Raw genomic sequence first — 17,777 nt, forward strand, 5'->3', positions numbered from 1 at the left:
ATTTCACACATTGTTTTCAATGTAACACTTTTTCAAATGTCAGTTACTGTGAGTTGTGACAGATTCATAAAATAACTATTTCCAAATTATTGTCATGTCTTGTGAAAAATGTTCTATATTGTTCAACATTTATAAGTTTTAGTATTTTTCAAAGTTTTAAATTTGAAACTATAGTTAGTGCTCGTAAAACAAACTATAAGAAGAAAGTGATTCAAAGATGATATTGTATTCTAACCACATAAGTGTATATGAATATTTAATTCACAAACAATGGCCAAAATTTTAATATAAATGCATAGCATAATTATTCACCTTTAACTATACTAGATATTTACTCTATTTTAATGCATCCCCATAGTCTCTCCCGCTCTGAAAGTCAAGTGATGAATAGAAATTTAAAGTTTAATTAAAAGAAATGAACCAAACACTTCTCTAAGATAAATGCACACACACACACACACACAGTCTTTGATTTTGGCTCACACTGCAGTATCTGGTTTTTTTCAGGCTTGCTCCACAGCTACTGCATCTGCAGTACACACACCCATAGACTTCACAAAAAATACCAAAGGACAAAACAACCGCTCCTAAAATCCATCTTAGAAACAAAGCAATGCAAGTTGTTCTTGTTCAAGACCAGGCTTTCAATCCAGGATGAGGGCTGGGACCCACTGACTCTAAAGAGCTAAACTGTGGGAAAGCCATGTAATCCTCTTCATTCTCAATTCAACTGCAAATTCAAAAGTAGGTTACAAACAAATCCAACTGAATAAACAATGTTGCAACCACACAGAGGTCACTTGTAACTCAGTATTTCAAAATCAATTATCTATATAACTAAGAAAAACAAAACGCAGTGAACTTATTACAAAGCTTAAATAGAAAAGGTTAAGCAAACCATGAAAGTCAAGCATATCCCCAACAAGGCACCAGAGGGCACTCTGAATCCCAAGTTCCTATAGATCTAGCAAGCGCCAAAAGCGTGGCCTAAATATAGCACACTTGTCACTAGGCAGGTGCAGGGAAAGCCTCTCAGGAAGCACTTTACCGCTTGCTTCCCAGACAGCCCGAGCAATGCTCGTACAAGCATTACAGCTGTCCTAATGTATCCCCGTCTTCAAGGAGATACTTACCACAATGGAAATGCTAAAGTCAGACTTCGGAGAAGAAATGCTATTCCGTCAGAGGACCTTCCCGCCCGTGGCGGTGGTGAACTAGTTAACAAACTTGCAATCTGTCCGCTGAACTTGACAAAGCAGAAAGGAACTGACTAAATCACAACATGACTCGGAGCTGACGTCAATGTGCAGCTCACTTGGAGTTTAACTTTTCCACTTCCCCGCTGAAACACGATTCCAGGAAATGTAATGACGTCAGCCCTTTGAACTCAATTAGCTGAAGAGAGAAGCTTTAAAAAAAAAAAAAAAGGCAAGAGGAAAGGACTAGCAAGCTAAAAAACACCCTTTCTTAGTACCCTGTTTTCTCCTGTCCCCTGGCGCTAACCAGCACCTAGTAGCTCAACTGTTTTACAACATGGATTTCAGATATTTTAACTGGTAGCTAGTTTGAATCTGCAACAGGTTGCATTTAAAACATTAGCTTATTTTAGTGAGGGAGTACGGCTAGGGTAAGATACGAGTGGAGGAGGAGAAGAGAAAAGCAGGGCGAGAGGGACGCACGCAGATCACTGCGTTAGTCAACAGAGCAGTAAAGCCCGGAGCAAAGATACAATCAATCGCGTTATAAAGAACAATCGTACCCACAGGCTTAACAAAGCAGGCTGAATGTGCAGGCGTGTACGAAAAGAAACTAAACAACTAGGAAATCACGCTTCCCAAAATACTCATAAATTCCTAAATATTCCTAAAGGCTATATCAAAACAAAAAATAAACACTGCAGAGTTCATGTAAACCCCTCTTTAAGGTCTTACCAGTTTCATCTCCAGTCACAGCCATGTTGGGCTTTTGCATACAGAGTGGTCTTGCTGGCTGTACCACAGTCCAAAATAAAGTGTTCCAAACTAGCAAGCATGTGTAAGATAAGTAGGAGTACTGACATCACAATGACATCACCAGCCTATCACTGCCATCAATTTGCTTTGTCACATAGCAGCTCTCTGAAACCAAGGCCCTGTAAAAACTCTTCCTGTAATAAACCATCCGAATGTTCTTGTTTCCCACTTTTGATATAAAAATCTTTTTAGATGGGCTCTGGCAAAAAAATAAAAATGAAAAGTCCCAGGGTTGTAGCTCATGGAGCTGTGGTGACTCGAAGAGGAATTAGCCTCATCTGTTTCTCAGAACTCAAAGAAGGAAGCATTTGGAGACTCACATTTCAGAGATTGACCAAAAAAATCACGACAGGCAATACAGAAAAAAAAAAAAATGCATTTCATAGACACTTGTAAACTTACCAAGTTAGAAATACCCAGCTACCTCCACTCAGTTTCTTTTATTTGCTAAGCCATTTGCTATCACACCATGCAATCCAGCGGCTCCTGCTAAGCCATTTGCTATCACCATGCAATCCAGGGGCTCCTAGAGTGACGTGGGACTTGTTCATTTCACCCGCAGCGAGCAAGTGCTGAGTCTAGAAACTCACTATGCCAGAGCAGCACCTGCCGGTATCCTCCTCAGCTGCCAGGTCAGTGTGAACCTGCCGGCATTTCATCTTTTTCATCCAAATAAATACGAATTTGTGATTAAATGGAATAACTTGAAGTTTAGTGATCTTTAAATTTCATAACTAAAATTACTATTCGTATTTTAATGTTAACTTTTATTTGAATCATTTGATGAGACTTCAGCACATGAAAAGCGGGATGATTATTGAAAATTTAACAATACCACAGTCAGACACAAAGTTGGCATATGTTCTAAGGCATACCAGGCCCCACAGCCTGGAATACTTTTTCACCTTTACTCAAAACAAAACAAAACAAAACAAAACAAAACAAAACAAAACAAAACAAAACCTGACACAATGTTTCATGAGACCTTCTCCTCCTCTCCCCAATGGGTTGTAAAAATCCATTCGCTTGTATGGTTAAAACTCAACCTGACTTTGTATTAATGATGTATTTATATGACATAGTGGTCAATAATTTCTTTTCTTTGAGACAGAGTCTCATTATGTATCCCTGGCTGGCCTGAAACTCAGAGATCCACCTGTCTCTGCTGCTGTGTGCTGGGATTAAAGGTTTGCCACCACATCTGATGCAATAATTTCTTTTAAATGCTGTATTTTTACTTTGCTAAATTACACATTCTGCGGTAAAGGCAAAGACTTTATGTTAGGCATGGCTGAAGTGACCACAGGGCACAGATACAGAGGTACAAAACAACAGTCTCCACAAGTCTCCACCAGGGACTCTTGCCCATCCAGGGACACCTAAGGCTCTGAGGTTCAAAATGATATTAATAATTCTGATTTCAAATTTCAGAATCCATATTATTTTTATCTCAATATTTCTTTAAACTTGCACATTGACAGTCAATAAATATTAGTCAATAAATAAATTAGTCAATAAATTAGTCAATTAATAAATGGGTGAAGAAAAGCCCATGAGATGGCTCAATGGGTAAAGGCATGTGCTACCAAGGCAAACAACCTGAGTTTGATCACCAGGACCTTCCTGGTGGGAGAAGAGAACTAACTCCTGCAAGTTGTCCTCTCATGTGTGTGCTATACACTTGCTCACCCAACTTAAAAAAAAAGTCATTTTTAAGGAGGAGGACAGGTTTTCTAAAGTGATTATTGCTATTAGGAAAACTTTACTACAGCTCTACACTAAACTGTTGATCTGACTGTACAACAGCATTTCCAGGGATAAAGGCTTTTTTTTTTCTTTTCTTCTCCTCCTCCTCCTCGTCTTCTTCTTCCTCCTCTTCAACCAGGGCCTCCCTCTGTAGCCTTCAAATTGATAATCCCAAGTGCTGGGATTATAGGCATGTGCTGCCACACCACTTAAATTTCGAAAATGTTTACATTTATCACATGACAGAGATCTTGCTAGATACTAAAGGCTATAATGCAAATGTAACTTACCATTGAGGCAGGACACAGAGTGACAGTACATGTGACCTATTACCTAAAAACATGCAGTGGGAACTGTGGGGTTGCCTAGGCCACATTTGGAAGATCAGGGCATTCTTCCTGGAGGAGGTGTTAGCTAAGATGAAACCTGAATAACATATAGAAGCTGAGGAAAGGGTGCCTGTCAGGACAAGGAGTAATTATGAAGGCTGTGGAGAGAAAAAACGGCCTGTCAGAAGAAATGAAAAACATAAGATTACATGTCAAAAGAACAAATGGGAAAGGCCTATGAAGGAGCAAGGCCTGCAAAAGAGGAAGCGATAGGCTACATAATAAATGTCTAACTTCACCTAACACATAACAAACATTCATCGACATTCTGAGTGTATTCTGGCACCGTGCTATAGAGCAAATATGTGTGCAACCCCTCATTCCTACCTGCAAATCCTAACCCCAGTGCTACAGTATTGTGAGAAATTAGGTTTTGAGAGTAAAGCTCTTCTATTTAATGATTTTGTTCTAGTTAAAACATCCCTTCCCTTCCCCTAGCAGGAAGGTGAGTCCCCTAAGATTCACAAGCAAAAGTCTCCCAGATGCTCCAGAAGTGTAAGATTTATGAGCCCCTCCCCATGGTAAAGGCTGCTGAGCAGAGGGGTCTCTCCACCCAAGAGCTGCCGGCAGGATGGGCAGGACGGGCAGGACAGGCAGGACAGGCAGAGAGCACTAGGCCATCACCTATACTGGGGGGGGTGATCTTTTCTGTGATGCAGCATTTGAATCCCCATGCTCTTAAAAGTAACCTTTCACTTTTACTCCTGTAAGCAATCAATTGACTCACTGATTCACCATGTCAGACTGGGGTAGAACTGTTCCATTGTCATCATTGCTGGTGAACAGACATTTCTTCATGTCTCCAGGTAAAGTTATATAACAAGCTTTCAGAAATGGGTTCAGTGTCCTTACCGAGCCCCTAGAGAGCCCCCTGGTCTTTTCCACCATGTAAGGAAACAGAGATGATGGCTATGTGTGACTCAGTGGGCACTCCATGGACACTGATTCTTGGACTTCCCAGTCTCCAGAACCATAGAAATATAGATGTGAACTGTGAAAGCATTACAGTCTACAGTATTATAGCTCAATTTGAATAGATCAAGGTTTAGCCTGCAGAAACAATAGGATATACTACAGAAGTAGAGATGCTGGCAATAACATCTCACTTATAAAAGTATTCGTGGCTGCCTGCATCATTAGAAGGTGAATGGTTTGAATCAACTCTGAGGTAGTGTTCCCCCCCAAACTGAACCAAGAACAGAGCCTCTGCCCCAGCACATCAGCATCAAGAAGGTGGTCTGTTGTGGTCATTCAGACCACAGGGACAGCTGTCTGGATAGGATAATGAGGAGAGAGGGAGAAACCAAAACCTTTTAACTTAACTATGGGAAGAGTCTATAAAGGGGCTTTGGATAGAGATGGGTAGGAAGAGTGAAGGGGAACTCCTGGGTTTCCAGCTTAAAACAAGAGAAACAGAAAAAGCAAAAGGAGAAGCTGAAAAATTGCTCAGTCCATAAAGTACCTGCCATACAAGCTTGAGGATCTGAGTTTGGTCCCAAGCATGAATGTAAAAAGCCAGGCATGGAACATACCTGTGATCCTAGCAGCTGGAAGCACCCAGATCCAGACATGTATACACAAATAACACACATACAGAGTGAAATAAAATAGGTTTGAAACTTGTAAAAGAAAATTACTTTTGATCCCAAAAGAACAAAACTTAGGTATATATTATATAAAACATGAAAAAAATAAGTATCAATTTTACAGATTTAATCCATGTAAAACAGGTGACATGAGAAGAAAGGACTATCTTGTGGCGGGGGTGGGGAGATTGGTTTTTCTTTTCAAGACAGGGTATCTCTGAGTATCCTTGGCTGTCTTGGACTTACTTTATAGAACAGGCTGGCTTTGAACTCACAGAAATCTGCCTGCCTCTGCCTCCCAGAGTGCTGGGATTACAGGTGTGCACTACTGCACCAGGCTATTCTTTATTCATTTAGACTAATAAGGTTAAGGAGCATAAGAAAAGTTTAACAGATCATTTCACTTTAATATGAGAAAAGCATTAGTGTGCAAACACAATTTTCATCCCACAAAATACCACCACTTTTGTCCTATTCTTTTTGTCTTTGTTTTATCGTTTGGGTTTTTTTTTTTTTTGGGGGGGGGGGGAGCAGGGTATCACAATAGAACCCTGGCTGGCTAGGAACTCTTTAGTCCAAGCTGTTTTAAGAGTAATCCTCTTGCCCTAGCCTCCCAAGTACTGACATTCACTGTCATACCCGGCCTCATTCTTTCTTATTTTAAGAAAAGATTTATGTGTTTGGGTTTTGTTGTTACTGTTGTTGTTTCCATGTGTCTGTGTTGAGTAGATGTGCATATGTATGTGTATGGCCACTTGTCCTCCTCTGACTCTGCTGATTTCTTTGAGTTAGGATCTCACTCTGAACCTGGGGTTCCAGTTTTCTCAGCTAAGATGAAAGTCAGAAAACCCCAGAAACCCCCCTGTGTCCATCCTCTTTGGAGCTGTGGTTACAGGAATATGCTTTACACCTGACTTGTTTTATGAATGCTGGGTCTAAATTCCAGCCTCACAATTGTGCAGCAAGCACTCTTAAACACTGAACTATCTCCCCAGGCCTTTTCAGACTCCATATACTTCTTATTATACTCTACATTCATTCTCCAAGTACAGAAGAGTAAAGAGATTCATCAACCAGGCATAGTGGTACAGGCCTGTAAGCTCAGCACTCAGGAAGCTGAGGCAGGGGAATTTCTTCAAGTTCTAGGTCAACTGGACCATACTTCCAAGACACTCAGAATAAAAGAACAGGTATTACTTTACTTAAAAAGTGAGTGTGATGCATTCTAGACAAATAAACCCAAAAGATTAGAATATAAACATGATTTTTAGTTGTATTAAATACGTATTTTTTAGTTATCATAAGCACAGCTGCATGAAATCAGAATAATGTATAACCTAGTTTGAAATGAACTAAAAACTTAATAGCTACATCCTGTTTTATTTCAGAAAGAATGAGGATCTTGATTCTAAAAGATAAAAATCAGCATTTATTCTTAAATGAATTGTGTGAAAATCAGACTTGGAAAAATAAGCTAGGAAAACAGAACAAATTCAAGATACCACTGATTATATACTTGAATATCCACATAAGAATTAATAGAAATATACGGGAGGCCAGTGAGATGGCTCAGTCAGTACAAGATTTTCCTTACAAGCCTGACAAGCTGATTCTCAACTCCAAAACCCACACAAAATGTGAACTAAAATAACTGACTCCACAGAGTTGTCCTTTGACCACACACACATGCCATGGCATGAACACTGCACATATGAACACGTGCACACTCACACTCACACTCACACACACACACACACACACACACACAGCACAATATAAACAAAATTTTTAAAAATAAAAATACACTGGAATACACTGGGTAGAGCATGTGACGGTAAATGAAAGATACTTAATTTAAAAATGCATGCATGTTTCCTTCTCCCCTTGTTTTATCATGCTGCTCTGAAATTACCCTCTGAAAGATAAACATCTCTGAACTTTTTTAAGTGTCTCCCATCCCTCCTAAAAATCTACCCCTTTATCTTTCACAACACTACAGACACTAAAAGGTGTAATACAGCAACCCACAGGTATTCTAAATGTATTAGATTAATAAAATATACCTTGAACAACAACCTGGCTGCCTGGGACAAAGAACTGTTGTGTGCCATCGGCTGATTGTGCTGCGTACTGTACAATTGTAGCACCTGGCGGAGGAGCTCCTGAATTTGTCATTGTTAATGCCTGGAGTCCCTGAACACCATCAGATCCTGGGTTAGAAATCTGGATTGTTCCACCTTGGGCTATAGCAACTTAATAGAAAGAGAGAAGAAATATTAGATAATTCTGAATTATGTTAACCATATTGGGAGAATATAATATAGTCTATATACTACATTACTTCCACTGTTATTTTTCTAAGTGGGACTAATAAGAAACATAAGCTTCTTCATGGTGGGATGACCTTTGTAAAAGATTATCAACACAAATGTACTTTATTTTGGTTTTGCTGTTAAGTGTATTTTGCATTCATTATTTTATTTTTATTCCTAGAGTCCACAAAGTTTTCTTTCTAGGCATTCATTCCACTCTATCATTATTTTATTATTTTTATGTGTACAGATGTTTTGCCTACATGTATGTCTGTCACCACATGCATCCTTGGTGTCTGTGAAGGCCAGAAGTGGACACTGGATCCCCTGGAACTGGAGTTACACAGCTGTGAGACACCATGCAGGTGCTGGGAATCTAATCTGGGGCCTTTGGAAGAGCAGCCCATGCTGTTAACTGCTAAGCCATCTCTCCAAGCCGACCCCCACTAAATTAAGAGGAAAAATGAAGAGGCAAGCTTCGAAATATTACCTAGTCTTTCGAATATTTTTGGTTATAAACAACTTTTTTCTGAGAATTAGAAAATGGTCAGTAAAATTTCCACTGGGCACTGCAATCACAGGCTTGTATTTAAAGTAACCTACCCACATTTCTAATGGATTGTCCAATGAAAGGCAGATTTAAGAGTTGAGGGTGCACAATGCATAGGGCTCAACCCCAAGCACTCACAGAAATGAGGGAAGGAGGAAAAGGAAGGAAGGAAAGGGAAAAAAGGTGAAAAAAAAGAAAGAAGTCAGGAAGAAAGGGAGGAAAAAAGGAAGGAAAGAAAGAAGAAAGATAGAAAGAGGAAGGAAGAATGAAGGAAGCAGAAAGGAGCTTGCAAATCTTGAATTAAATGAAGGCTTCAAACTCCAATTACAAAAATTGAATTTTCTTTTTCCTTTTCTCTTTTTTGGAGACAAGGTCTCATGGATTCCAAATCTTTATAGTGAACTCATTTGCTAGCTAAGGATAACCTACTTTTGCCCACTTGGTACTGGGACTATAGGCCTGCACCATTATGCCCAGTCTCATGAAGTGAGAGGGATTGCACACAGGGCTTTATGCTTTGTGGGGGGCACATATTCAAGGAAGAGAACTACATCCTAGCCCTCAGAACCTAATTTTTCAACAATGACATGATATCAGGCTTTTGGAGCAGTTATTGGAATACTGAGATAAGTTCCAAATTACTTTTTTTTTCTTTTTAGTATTTTTAAAGTAAATTTTCTCCCACATTTCCAACTAAAACTTTTTTGTTTTCATAATATAAACCATACTACAATATTAAGAGTCTGTCATTTTATTTTCTGTAATTTATTTCATATATGTATTTACTACTTCATATTAATATGAAATATTAAATATTACTATGAATTAATCTATTGATATAAAATATTTACTATTTCACGTGTTTATATTTAATATAAGCCAGGCACAATGGTGCATGCCTGTAATCCCAGCACCAGGTGAGGCAGAGGCAGCAAGTCCTAGAAAGCCAAGGCCACACAGAGAAACCCTGTCTTGAAAAACCAAAAAACATTTTTAAAATTTTTACTTTTTAAAACATAATTAAAATTTAAAATACACACCCCACACACACATCCATAGCACAGTTGGCTCTAGGACATGCCACCATGCCAGGCATGGTGAAACATGGTTTACTCTACTGATGAATCTCTTGCATCAGCCTTTTACATTTTATCCTGATAGGGCTTGATTTTAGCATTATGAAATGACAGAGGCCCTTCCCATTCAAAAGGTGTCTATTGTTGGAGAATAAAAGTTAATGTTTCAGAGATTCTGGAAATGGGCTATCTGTAGTAATAGATTTAAGCAAGAAATGTCTGAGAAGCCAAAATAGCCAAAGATAGAATGATTTGCTTTTAATAAACATCAATCAAGATAAAAGGAAGGAAAATAAGATGTCTGGATAAATTTAAATATATATTTTCTTTTAGCCTTCAAAAACAAACAGGAAACAAAACTTATCAGCAGGCATGGCAGCATGTACCTGTCCCTAGAACTCTGAAGGCATGGCAGGACTGCCCTAAGGGCCAGGCTAGGTTAGCCTACAGTGTAATAGCAAGCTATTTCAGAAAGTTTCCAACAAATACAGTAGTGAAAGGAAATTTATTTGTGGTTTCAAGATTTTTAAGGAGGGTCTCATACAAGATGATCTTGTACTCTTGATCTTATTGCCACTACCTCCTACGTGCTGGGATTATAGGCAAACCCTACCATCTTCAGCTGGGAAGAAACATCTTTGTCATTCATTTCCTTTGCCTATTAATCTTTTGAGCCACTATCTTCTACGGAGGAGTGTTCTGGAGTATTCACAATTGAATGGCCACTAGTAATCATGAAAATAAAATATCTTCATATCTCCCAGTCATTTTACTCCAGGGACCTAGTATTGTTGTTATTGGTTTTTGTTTTTGTTTTTTTTTTTTTATTTTAGTATGTGTGTGTACTTCCAGAGGCATCTTGAAAATGACTCCTACAACAAACACAGATAGGCTTCTATCCCTGACAGACATGCTTTTGTTAGCAAAGCAGAGTCCACACTGCTCCATGAATAACTGAATAGGACTCAAGCAAATGGAAAAGTGTCTTTTAAATTTAGACCATACCTATTTACTTATTTCCTTAATAGAATTACAGAAAATAAATGTTTAAAGATTTATTTCTTTGTTATGTATGCAATGTTCTGTCTACATGTACACCTGCATGTCAGAAGAGGGCACCAGACTTCATTGTAGACAGTTGTGAGCCACCATGTGGGTTCTGAGAATTGAAGTCAGGGCCTCTGGAAGAGCAGCCATTGCTCTTAACCTCTGAGCCATCTGGCTAGCCCCATGAAATAAAATTTTAACTTTCATTAAATGTAATTAAAATTGAAGTTACAGTATATTCATCTAAACTATAAATTTTCAGTTTTAGCTGGTTCAAGCCAGATACTATACTCTCAGTTCACAGTAGTAGAGAAATAAGTTAGGCTTCTATTGTTTTAATTGTTAACTAAACACGGGCTCTTTTCCTAAACTTTTTATAACTCTTAATTAGAAGGCCATCTAACATCTACTGAACAAAATGAGCTTAATTTTTAAAAACTTGGATTCCCCTGGCATGGTGGCACCTGCCCATGATCTCAGCACTCCAGAGGATGAGGCAGAAGAATCCTGAGTTTGTAGCCAGCTTTTGCTATAGATTTTATCACCAGAACAAAACATGTTTGTCCAGACGAAATACAATTTATTTATTTACTAAGTACATATCTACAAAGTTAATTCTGGATGATTATATAAATATCTTTAATACACATTGTTATATAATCAGAGATTTAGTTTTAAGTAAATATTAGCCCCATCTGGTTTTCCCAGCCCACAATACACTATACACCATGGATGGTATCAGATAGGATGACAAAAACTATCTGCTTGTCCAAGGCAATAAATCCCAAATATTTTTGGGACACAAAAGTATGTGAGAAATCTGTTACTTTCATTACTCCCTGACATGACATGACTTTTTATGAAAATCTTTAATATTACTAAAAGAGGAAGAATATTATTTATGGGATGAACATTAAAAATTTTTTAGTAAAATGAAAAGATACTTTTGTTGTTTTTGAGACACGGTCTCACGTCTGAAATTGACTTTGAACTTAATATGTAGCTGATGATGACCTTGAATTTCTGGTCCTCCTGCCTCCACCTCCCAAATGTGTCATCTATACAGCGTCTTTCAGTTTCAAGTATCACTGGAGATACAGCCTGAGGCTTCATGCATAATAAACAGGCAAAACTGAGTTATGCATGCCCAGGCCCAAATGTAAATTTGAAAACCTATATAATTGAGAGAAAAGATGAATTTAAGAAGTGGAAACCTAACCTGAATGTGGTGGCACATGCCTGTAATCCCAGCACTCAGGAGGCAGAAGCAGGTGGGTCTCTGTGAGTTTGAGGTCAGCCTGGTCTACAAAGTGAGTCCAAGACAGGCATGGCTACACAGAAAAACCCTGTCTCAAAAAACCAACCAACCAACCAAACAAACAAATAAGGTGAAAACCTAGCTAGGGTTGGTGGTGCACCTCTTTATTACCAGCACTGGGGAAGCAGAGACAGAGTTAAGCACAAATCTATGAATTCAAGGCTAGTGTATGTATTAAATTCCAACCAGAGCTATATAATGAGACGCTGTCTCAAAAAACAAAAACTGGAAAATTGGAAAAGTTCCTGAGCAAAAGAGCTCTCGTCACTTGATTGCATGTGTATTTTCAGTCCTAAACTTTTGCATAGAAGTAATTCAAATGCATAAGCATGTAAATATTTAAGCAAATAGATAATTCTAAACTGTAATTGGAAGATTCAAAACTGAAATATCACATTATTTGTCTGTGTTTCATTTTGTTTTTGTTGTTATTGTTTGTTTGTTTAATATAGGGTTTCCCTATGCAGTTCTGGCTGTCCTGAACTATGTAGGCCAGCCAGACTGTCCTCAAACTCAGAGAACACCTGCATCTCTGTGTCCTGAGGGCCGGGATTCAAGGTTTGCTGTGTGCTACCATGCCTAGCTCCACTACGACAACAACAACATCGTCGTCGTTGTCTTCTGAGACTGGGTTTCACTACAGTGGAGCCCTGGCTAGCCTAGAACTCACTATGTACACAAGAATGGCCTGGAACTCACAGAGATACATCTGACTCTGCCTCCCAAGTGCTGGGATAAAAGGCAGGTGCCACCATGACCAGCTACTACATTAACACTTAACAAGAATGCAAGAGTGGGCCAGTGGCAGAGTACAGTGCATGGATTGTTGCCCAGCACTGGAGCTGTCGTTGGAGGCTGGGGTAGAAGGAGATGAAATGGAAAGAAAAAAAGATTAATTTCTGTGTCTTAAAAACCAGAGGTACAGAAAAGATTAGATCACAGTAGGCATGAGAACAGCTACACAAAGGTCAATGAGCCATATTTAGATGACACAAACTACATAAATAATTTTAAATGTTACTTGGGGGCAAGGTCACTGCTAAGAATATACAAATTCAGTTTCTTTAGCATGTGATATATTCATATAAACATCCTAAGTATTTTGAATTCTAATGATACATATGTACATGTATGAATATGCCATAAAACACATTATATGTTACTAATATAAAATAGTTACATATTTTAATTCTTTAAGCAGTACACATGTCCATACTTGTCTTTTCATTAAGGTGGATTTTTGTTTGACCCACTTACCTGTGATATACAAGAATGAAAAGATGAGTTATTGAGACTCATTCCAATAAGGTGAAATATAGTAGGAGAGAGGAAAAAATCATGGGACATCTAGAAAAATAATGTCAAGTTTTGGTGAGACGGCCTTTCACTGGTAAAAGAAGAGGTTGGATATAGCAGAGTGTTGGATTAAAACACCTTTCCTCAGAGAAGAAAGTTTATTGAATTAAAATTTTCAATCATTTGGGGATGGAGAGTTGGCTCAGTGGTTAAGAGCACATGGCTGCTCTTTACAAGGCCTGGAGCTTGATCCTTAATACCCACAAGGCAGCACACTACTGTCTGTAACTGTATCCCAAGGGATCTGATGTTCTCTTCTATCCTCCTCAGGCACCAGAGGCACATATGATGAACACTCATACATTCACTCAAATATTATCCATATATATAAAAAATATTTTTGAAACTTCATTTAATTTAAGACATTTAATTTTCTTTTTACTTTTTCTTTTATGAATTCACTATATATTTTAAATGTTTTATGCAGCAAGTAACATTCTTTGTTACCACTATCTCAAATGCCATCGTATATAGTAGCTTATCTCAGGATATTCTCCTGAGATATAACAGATTTCTTTGACCAAAACAACTGACTCTGTTACTCAAGATTGAAGGCAAGGTACCACATACCAAGTAGATGTGTTCCCAGTGAGCCACACCCATGGCTCCATCTGTTACACAAAACAAACAAACAAACAAACAAACAAACAAACAAACAAACTACTGCAAGGTTCTGTACTCCCAGCAGGGTCTCTGCAGGTGTAGCTGTTATTTAGTGCTGTAACAATAAATCCTTGCCTGTTCAAAGTTAAAATTTTTAAGTTTAAAGTTCCTATTTTTAAATCTGCCTATTTTTCTTGCTCCCAGTGAAACTATTTAAATTTTGTGATAAACAGTAATCAGAAGCTACAGATGTAGTAGAGCACTTGTCTAACATATACAATATCCAGATGGGCTAGGAAGATGGCTCAGGAGGAAAAGCTCCTGTGCAAATATGAGAACCTGAGTTCACACTCCACTACCATGTAAAAGCTGGGCATGTTGCTATGCACCTGTAACCTCATCAGTTAGTGGAGCTCACTGGTCAGGAAGTCTTGCCAAAATGGTGAGCTCTAGTGAGTCCTTGTCTCAAAACATAAGGTGCAGAAGCCATAGAAGACATCCATGTCGGCCTCTAGCCTTTCTTACATGCATCTGTAAGAAAGTGTACCTGCATACACTTATGCGCACATGCACACACACACATACACACACACACACACACACATGTGCATGTGCACACACAAACACAGAGAAATTTTAATGTAACTTTATATATGGGAGAAATTTTATTTCATCAACTTTGATATTCCTATCACAATTAAGATTATGAGGTTACCTAAAACAATGTACAGAAAAATACACAGAAGTCCTAGTCAAACTATTCTAAAAGCTATTCTAAAAACTGTTCTAAATGTTAGCAGCTTTTTCTATTCTTAAATGCTTATATATAACATAAAAGCACCAAAACCTGCTAAGTTTTTCCTAAAACTTAGGACTTTGTATGTAATATAAATTTCTCTAATTGAAGTATAAAAATTATTCTTGTGGGCAAATAAATAAATATTGAACTTCTAAACATGCAGTTGTCTCATTTACCCTGGAACTCCTCACTCATACCCCGACCTTGCATCTTATGTACAGTGCTTGTATGCCAAGTGCAGAAGCTGGTGCTGGGAGCACAGAAGCCATGGCACAGAAGCTCACTGAAAGGAGAGGTGCAATGAGCATGAAGAAGACAGTCTCAGCTAATCTACATTCCTTTGTCTCTTCCCAATGTTTGTATGTCTCTTTCTCCTCACTGTGTTATGTGCTTTGCTTTTTGTCTTCACACAAACCCCACAGTTTGGCCACTGAAAATGTTCCTACTCCAAAGACTAAAACCTGAGATGCCTCTTGATGTGATGGTTGAATGAACAAATGCAGACAGCAGACACCATATCCTTTCCAGCTTCAACATTCTCTTAGCGGTCATTTCACTACGTCACATTTTATAGTAATAATCTAGGCAAATTAACCCACAGTATCAATTTTCCTATTCCCTGTAAATAGATTACTGCTGCCATGAGAAGTCCTATGTAGTACCAGGCTATGCCAGAGAAATACAAAGATATAGCCTCTTAGCTCATCCTCAAAACTTTAAGAAGTGTTGACACTCTTTCAGCAGTTATTTCCAACCTTTTCTCTGTCATAACACAAACAAAAAACAATAGCATGAACACCTCACTGGGTAAATGATCAAAGTTGTTCAACGCTGGGGCTCAGTCTGGAGGAGGCTCTAGCCTCTCAGGCCTGATCAGCTTGTCTAGGGATGGAGGGCTGAGGAGCTCTGCCCTCTTAGAACCTAGAACTGTACTAAACAGGCACACAGCTGGCAAGTTCTGGTGTAGTCCTAAAACATTTTACCACATAGTCCCAATGGGCCAAAGAAAGACAAAAACAAAAGGTGATGGGAATTTTCTTAATACTCAATTTGAACATGTGCACTCAACAATCTGCAAAGTGTGTTGACAAATTCCACCCACCTCTGACAGGTATCATGACCCAAAATTACTATCACAAATACCTACCACAGGAGAAATTCTAAGAAACAACCAACAACAACAAACCCTAATGACTACATAGGATTTTCTTATACACAAAAGGAGATAACATGCTTTAATAGCCAAGTGTTCACGCTTTGTGGGTATTGCTACTTTATAAAAGGAAAAATGAAAACATAAAGTCTTCCCACTTTTTTTGGAGACAGTATGTAACATTATACACATCCCTGAGTACCCAAGCAGTTATTTTCCCTTGTCTTGTCTTCCTTTCTTCCCTTTTTCTTTGCTTTCTCATGGTTCGTTATTCTTGTTTACCAAATGTCCTTGACTTGGGAAAATCATTAGTGCTTTAGTTAGAACAAAAAGCACAGAAGTAACAATCCATTAAAATGCACAAGACTAAATGCCAATGTTTCTGTTTATTAGAGGTTCCAGTGTATAAAGTTCAAATAAAATGAACTCTCCAAATGCTACAGTCTGAAAGATAAATCATTTTTGGATGTTTTAGAAAAACTGCAGCACAAATTAACAGCAATGAAAACAAAATTACATTTAAAATACAACTTAGAAAACATTTACCTTTTTTATATGATGAAGTGTAATAAGTTGTTGGCAAAAGCCAGAAACAATGAAATACAGACATTTATATCATAAAGACAACAAAACAGAAACTTTTAAAAACCTTTACTTAAGATGAATATAAACATGTAAATAGGAAACCCTTTAATTTTTAACCACTTATCTTTCATATTCAGCAATAAAGACTTTTACTTTTCAGCTGTCAATACAAATACCTTACTGCTTTAACATGTACTCTTTATTCTATGACACAGTTGGTAATGATGCAGTTGTTAATGCAGTAGTCAGATGCCCAAGCCCACGCTGCCTCACTGTAACTAGGAAAGACTTAAAGCTAGCACTGTGTCTATGGAATCATAGCATACATACTGTATTGCCCCGTGCTAGTCTGATATATGCTAGTTGGTACTGCCATGGTAGCAATGTTAGGTGGTGTTCCTTCTTCCTCTGATTTTTCTTCTTCAATCTTGGGAATACCAGGCACATCAGAGGAAAGTTCATTCAGTATTTTTCTAAAATATAATTTAACAATACAAGCAATTAGGACATCGAAAGGGACAACAGGAAAGCTATAAAGAATAATTCCTCTGCTCTATAATTATTGTGCCTTTTTGAGTAGAAATATTCCAGTAGAAAAGTTAGTTAACTCACCTATATGAGGGTCTTCGTGAAAGAATTTCTCTACGTTTATGAGAATCGATTACTTCTGATTCTGCAGAATCATCTGTCTCTGCAATTGTTGCTACCTATAATACAAGATTTTCTGAAATGCATCATAAAATATATGCCTTCATATTCATTCAAAAAATGATGATTAAGAATCTGTTGGGTAGAACTCAGCTTAGTGCTTGTGTGGGAAGCAAGGAATGGTACAGATAATAAATACTACTTAAGTCCAATGGAAAGAGTACTTCGAAGACCAAGTAAAGTGTCACAGGAAAGGGAAAGCATAAAACACTTAAGACCCAAAACCCCAAACCAGAATGTGTCCTTGTAAGTACAAATATCAATAAGACCATAAAGAAGCAGAAAAACTACCCAGTTTTGTGCTCTCTTCACATTATCACTGGCTTAAGCTGGTATAAAAGTTAGGCATTAGGTAGGCTCAAAGAAGAATGAATACTTACATAAACAAGTGAGTAAACCAGGCTTGTTAAGGGAAGGATTTATATCCCTATGATATATTATATTGCATTGTATTATACTATACTGTGATAGTATACAATACTATATTAGTATAGTATAGTATAGTATAGTATAGTATAGTATAGTATAGTATAGTAT

The 17,777-nt window shown here is 38.0% G+C and overlaps 1 protein-coding gene across 16 annotated transcripts in view; it reads right to left on the minus strand.

Moving 5' to 3' along the window:
- Crem (cAMP responsive element modulator) overlaps window positions 1-17,777 on the minus strand; it is an 83,518-nt gene that overhangs the window by 15,575 nt on the left and 50,166 nt on the right. For 4 of the 16 annotated variants that reach the window (XM_055608548.1, XM_055608546.1, XM_055608545.1 and 1 more), the window contains 3 exons: window positions 17,145-17,239; window positions 16,863-17,005; window positions 7,797-7,985 (listed from right to left, as the gene is read on the minus strand). In XM_055608548.1, the coding sequence (XP_055464523.1) occupies window positions 7,797-7,985; window positions 16,863-17,005; window positions 17,145-17,239 (427 nt within the window). Of the gene's footprint in view, window positions 1-898; window positions 921-1,133; window positions 1,409-1,931; window positions 2,287-2,414; window positions 2,490-7,796; window positions 7,986-16,862; window positions 17,006-17,144; window positions 17,240-17,777 lie in introns of those variants that run through there. The other 12 variants (XM_055608553.1, XM_055608551.1, XM_055608550.1 and 9 more) reach the window with 10 other exon arrangements.

The sequence above is a fragment of the Psammomys obesus genome, unplaced genomic scaffold, assembly GCF_907164565.1.
Source record: "Psammomys obesus unplaced genomic scaffold, mPsaObe1.curated_primary_1811, whole genome shotgun sequence".
Lineage (NCBI taxonomy): Eukaryota > Metazoa > Chordata > Mammalia > Rodentia > Muridae > Psammomys > Psammomys obesus.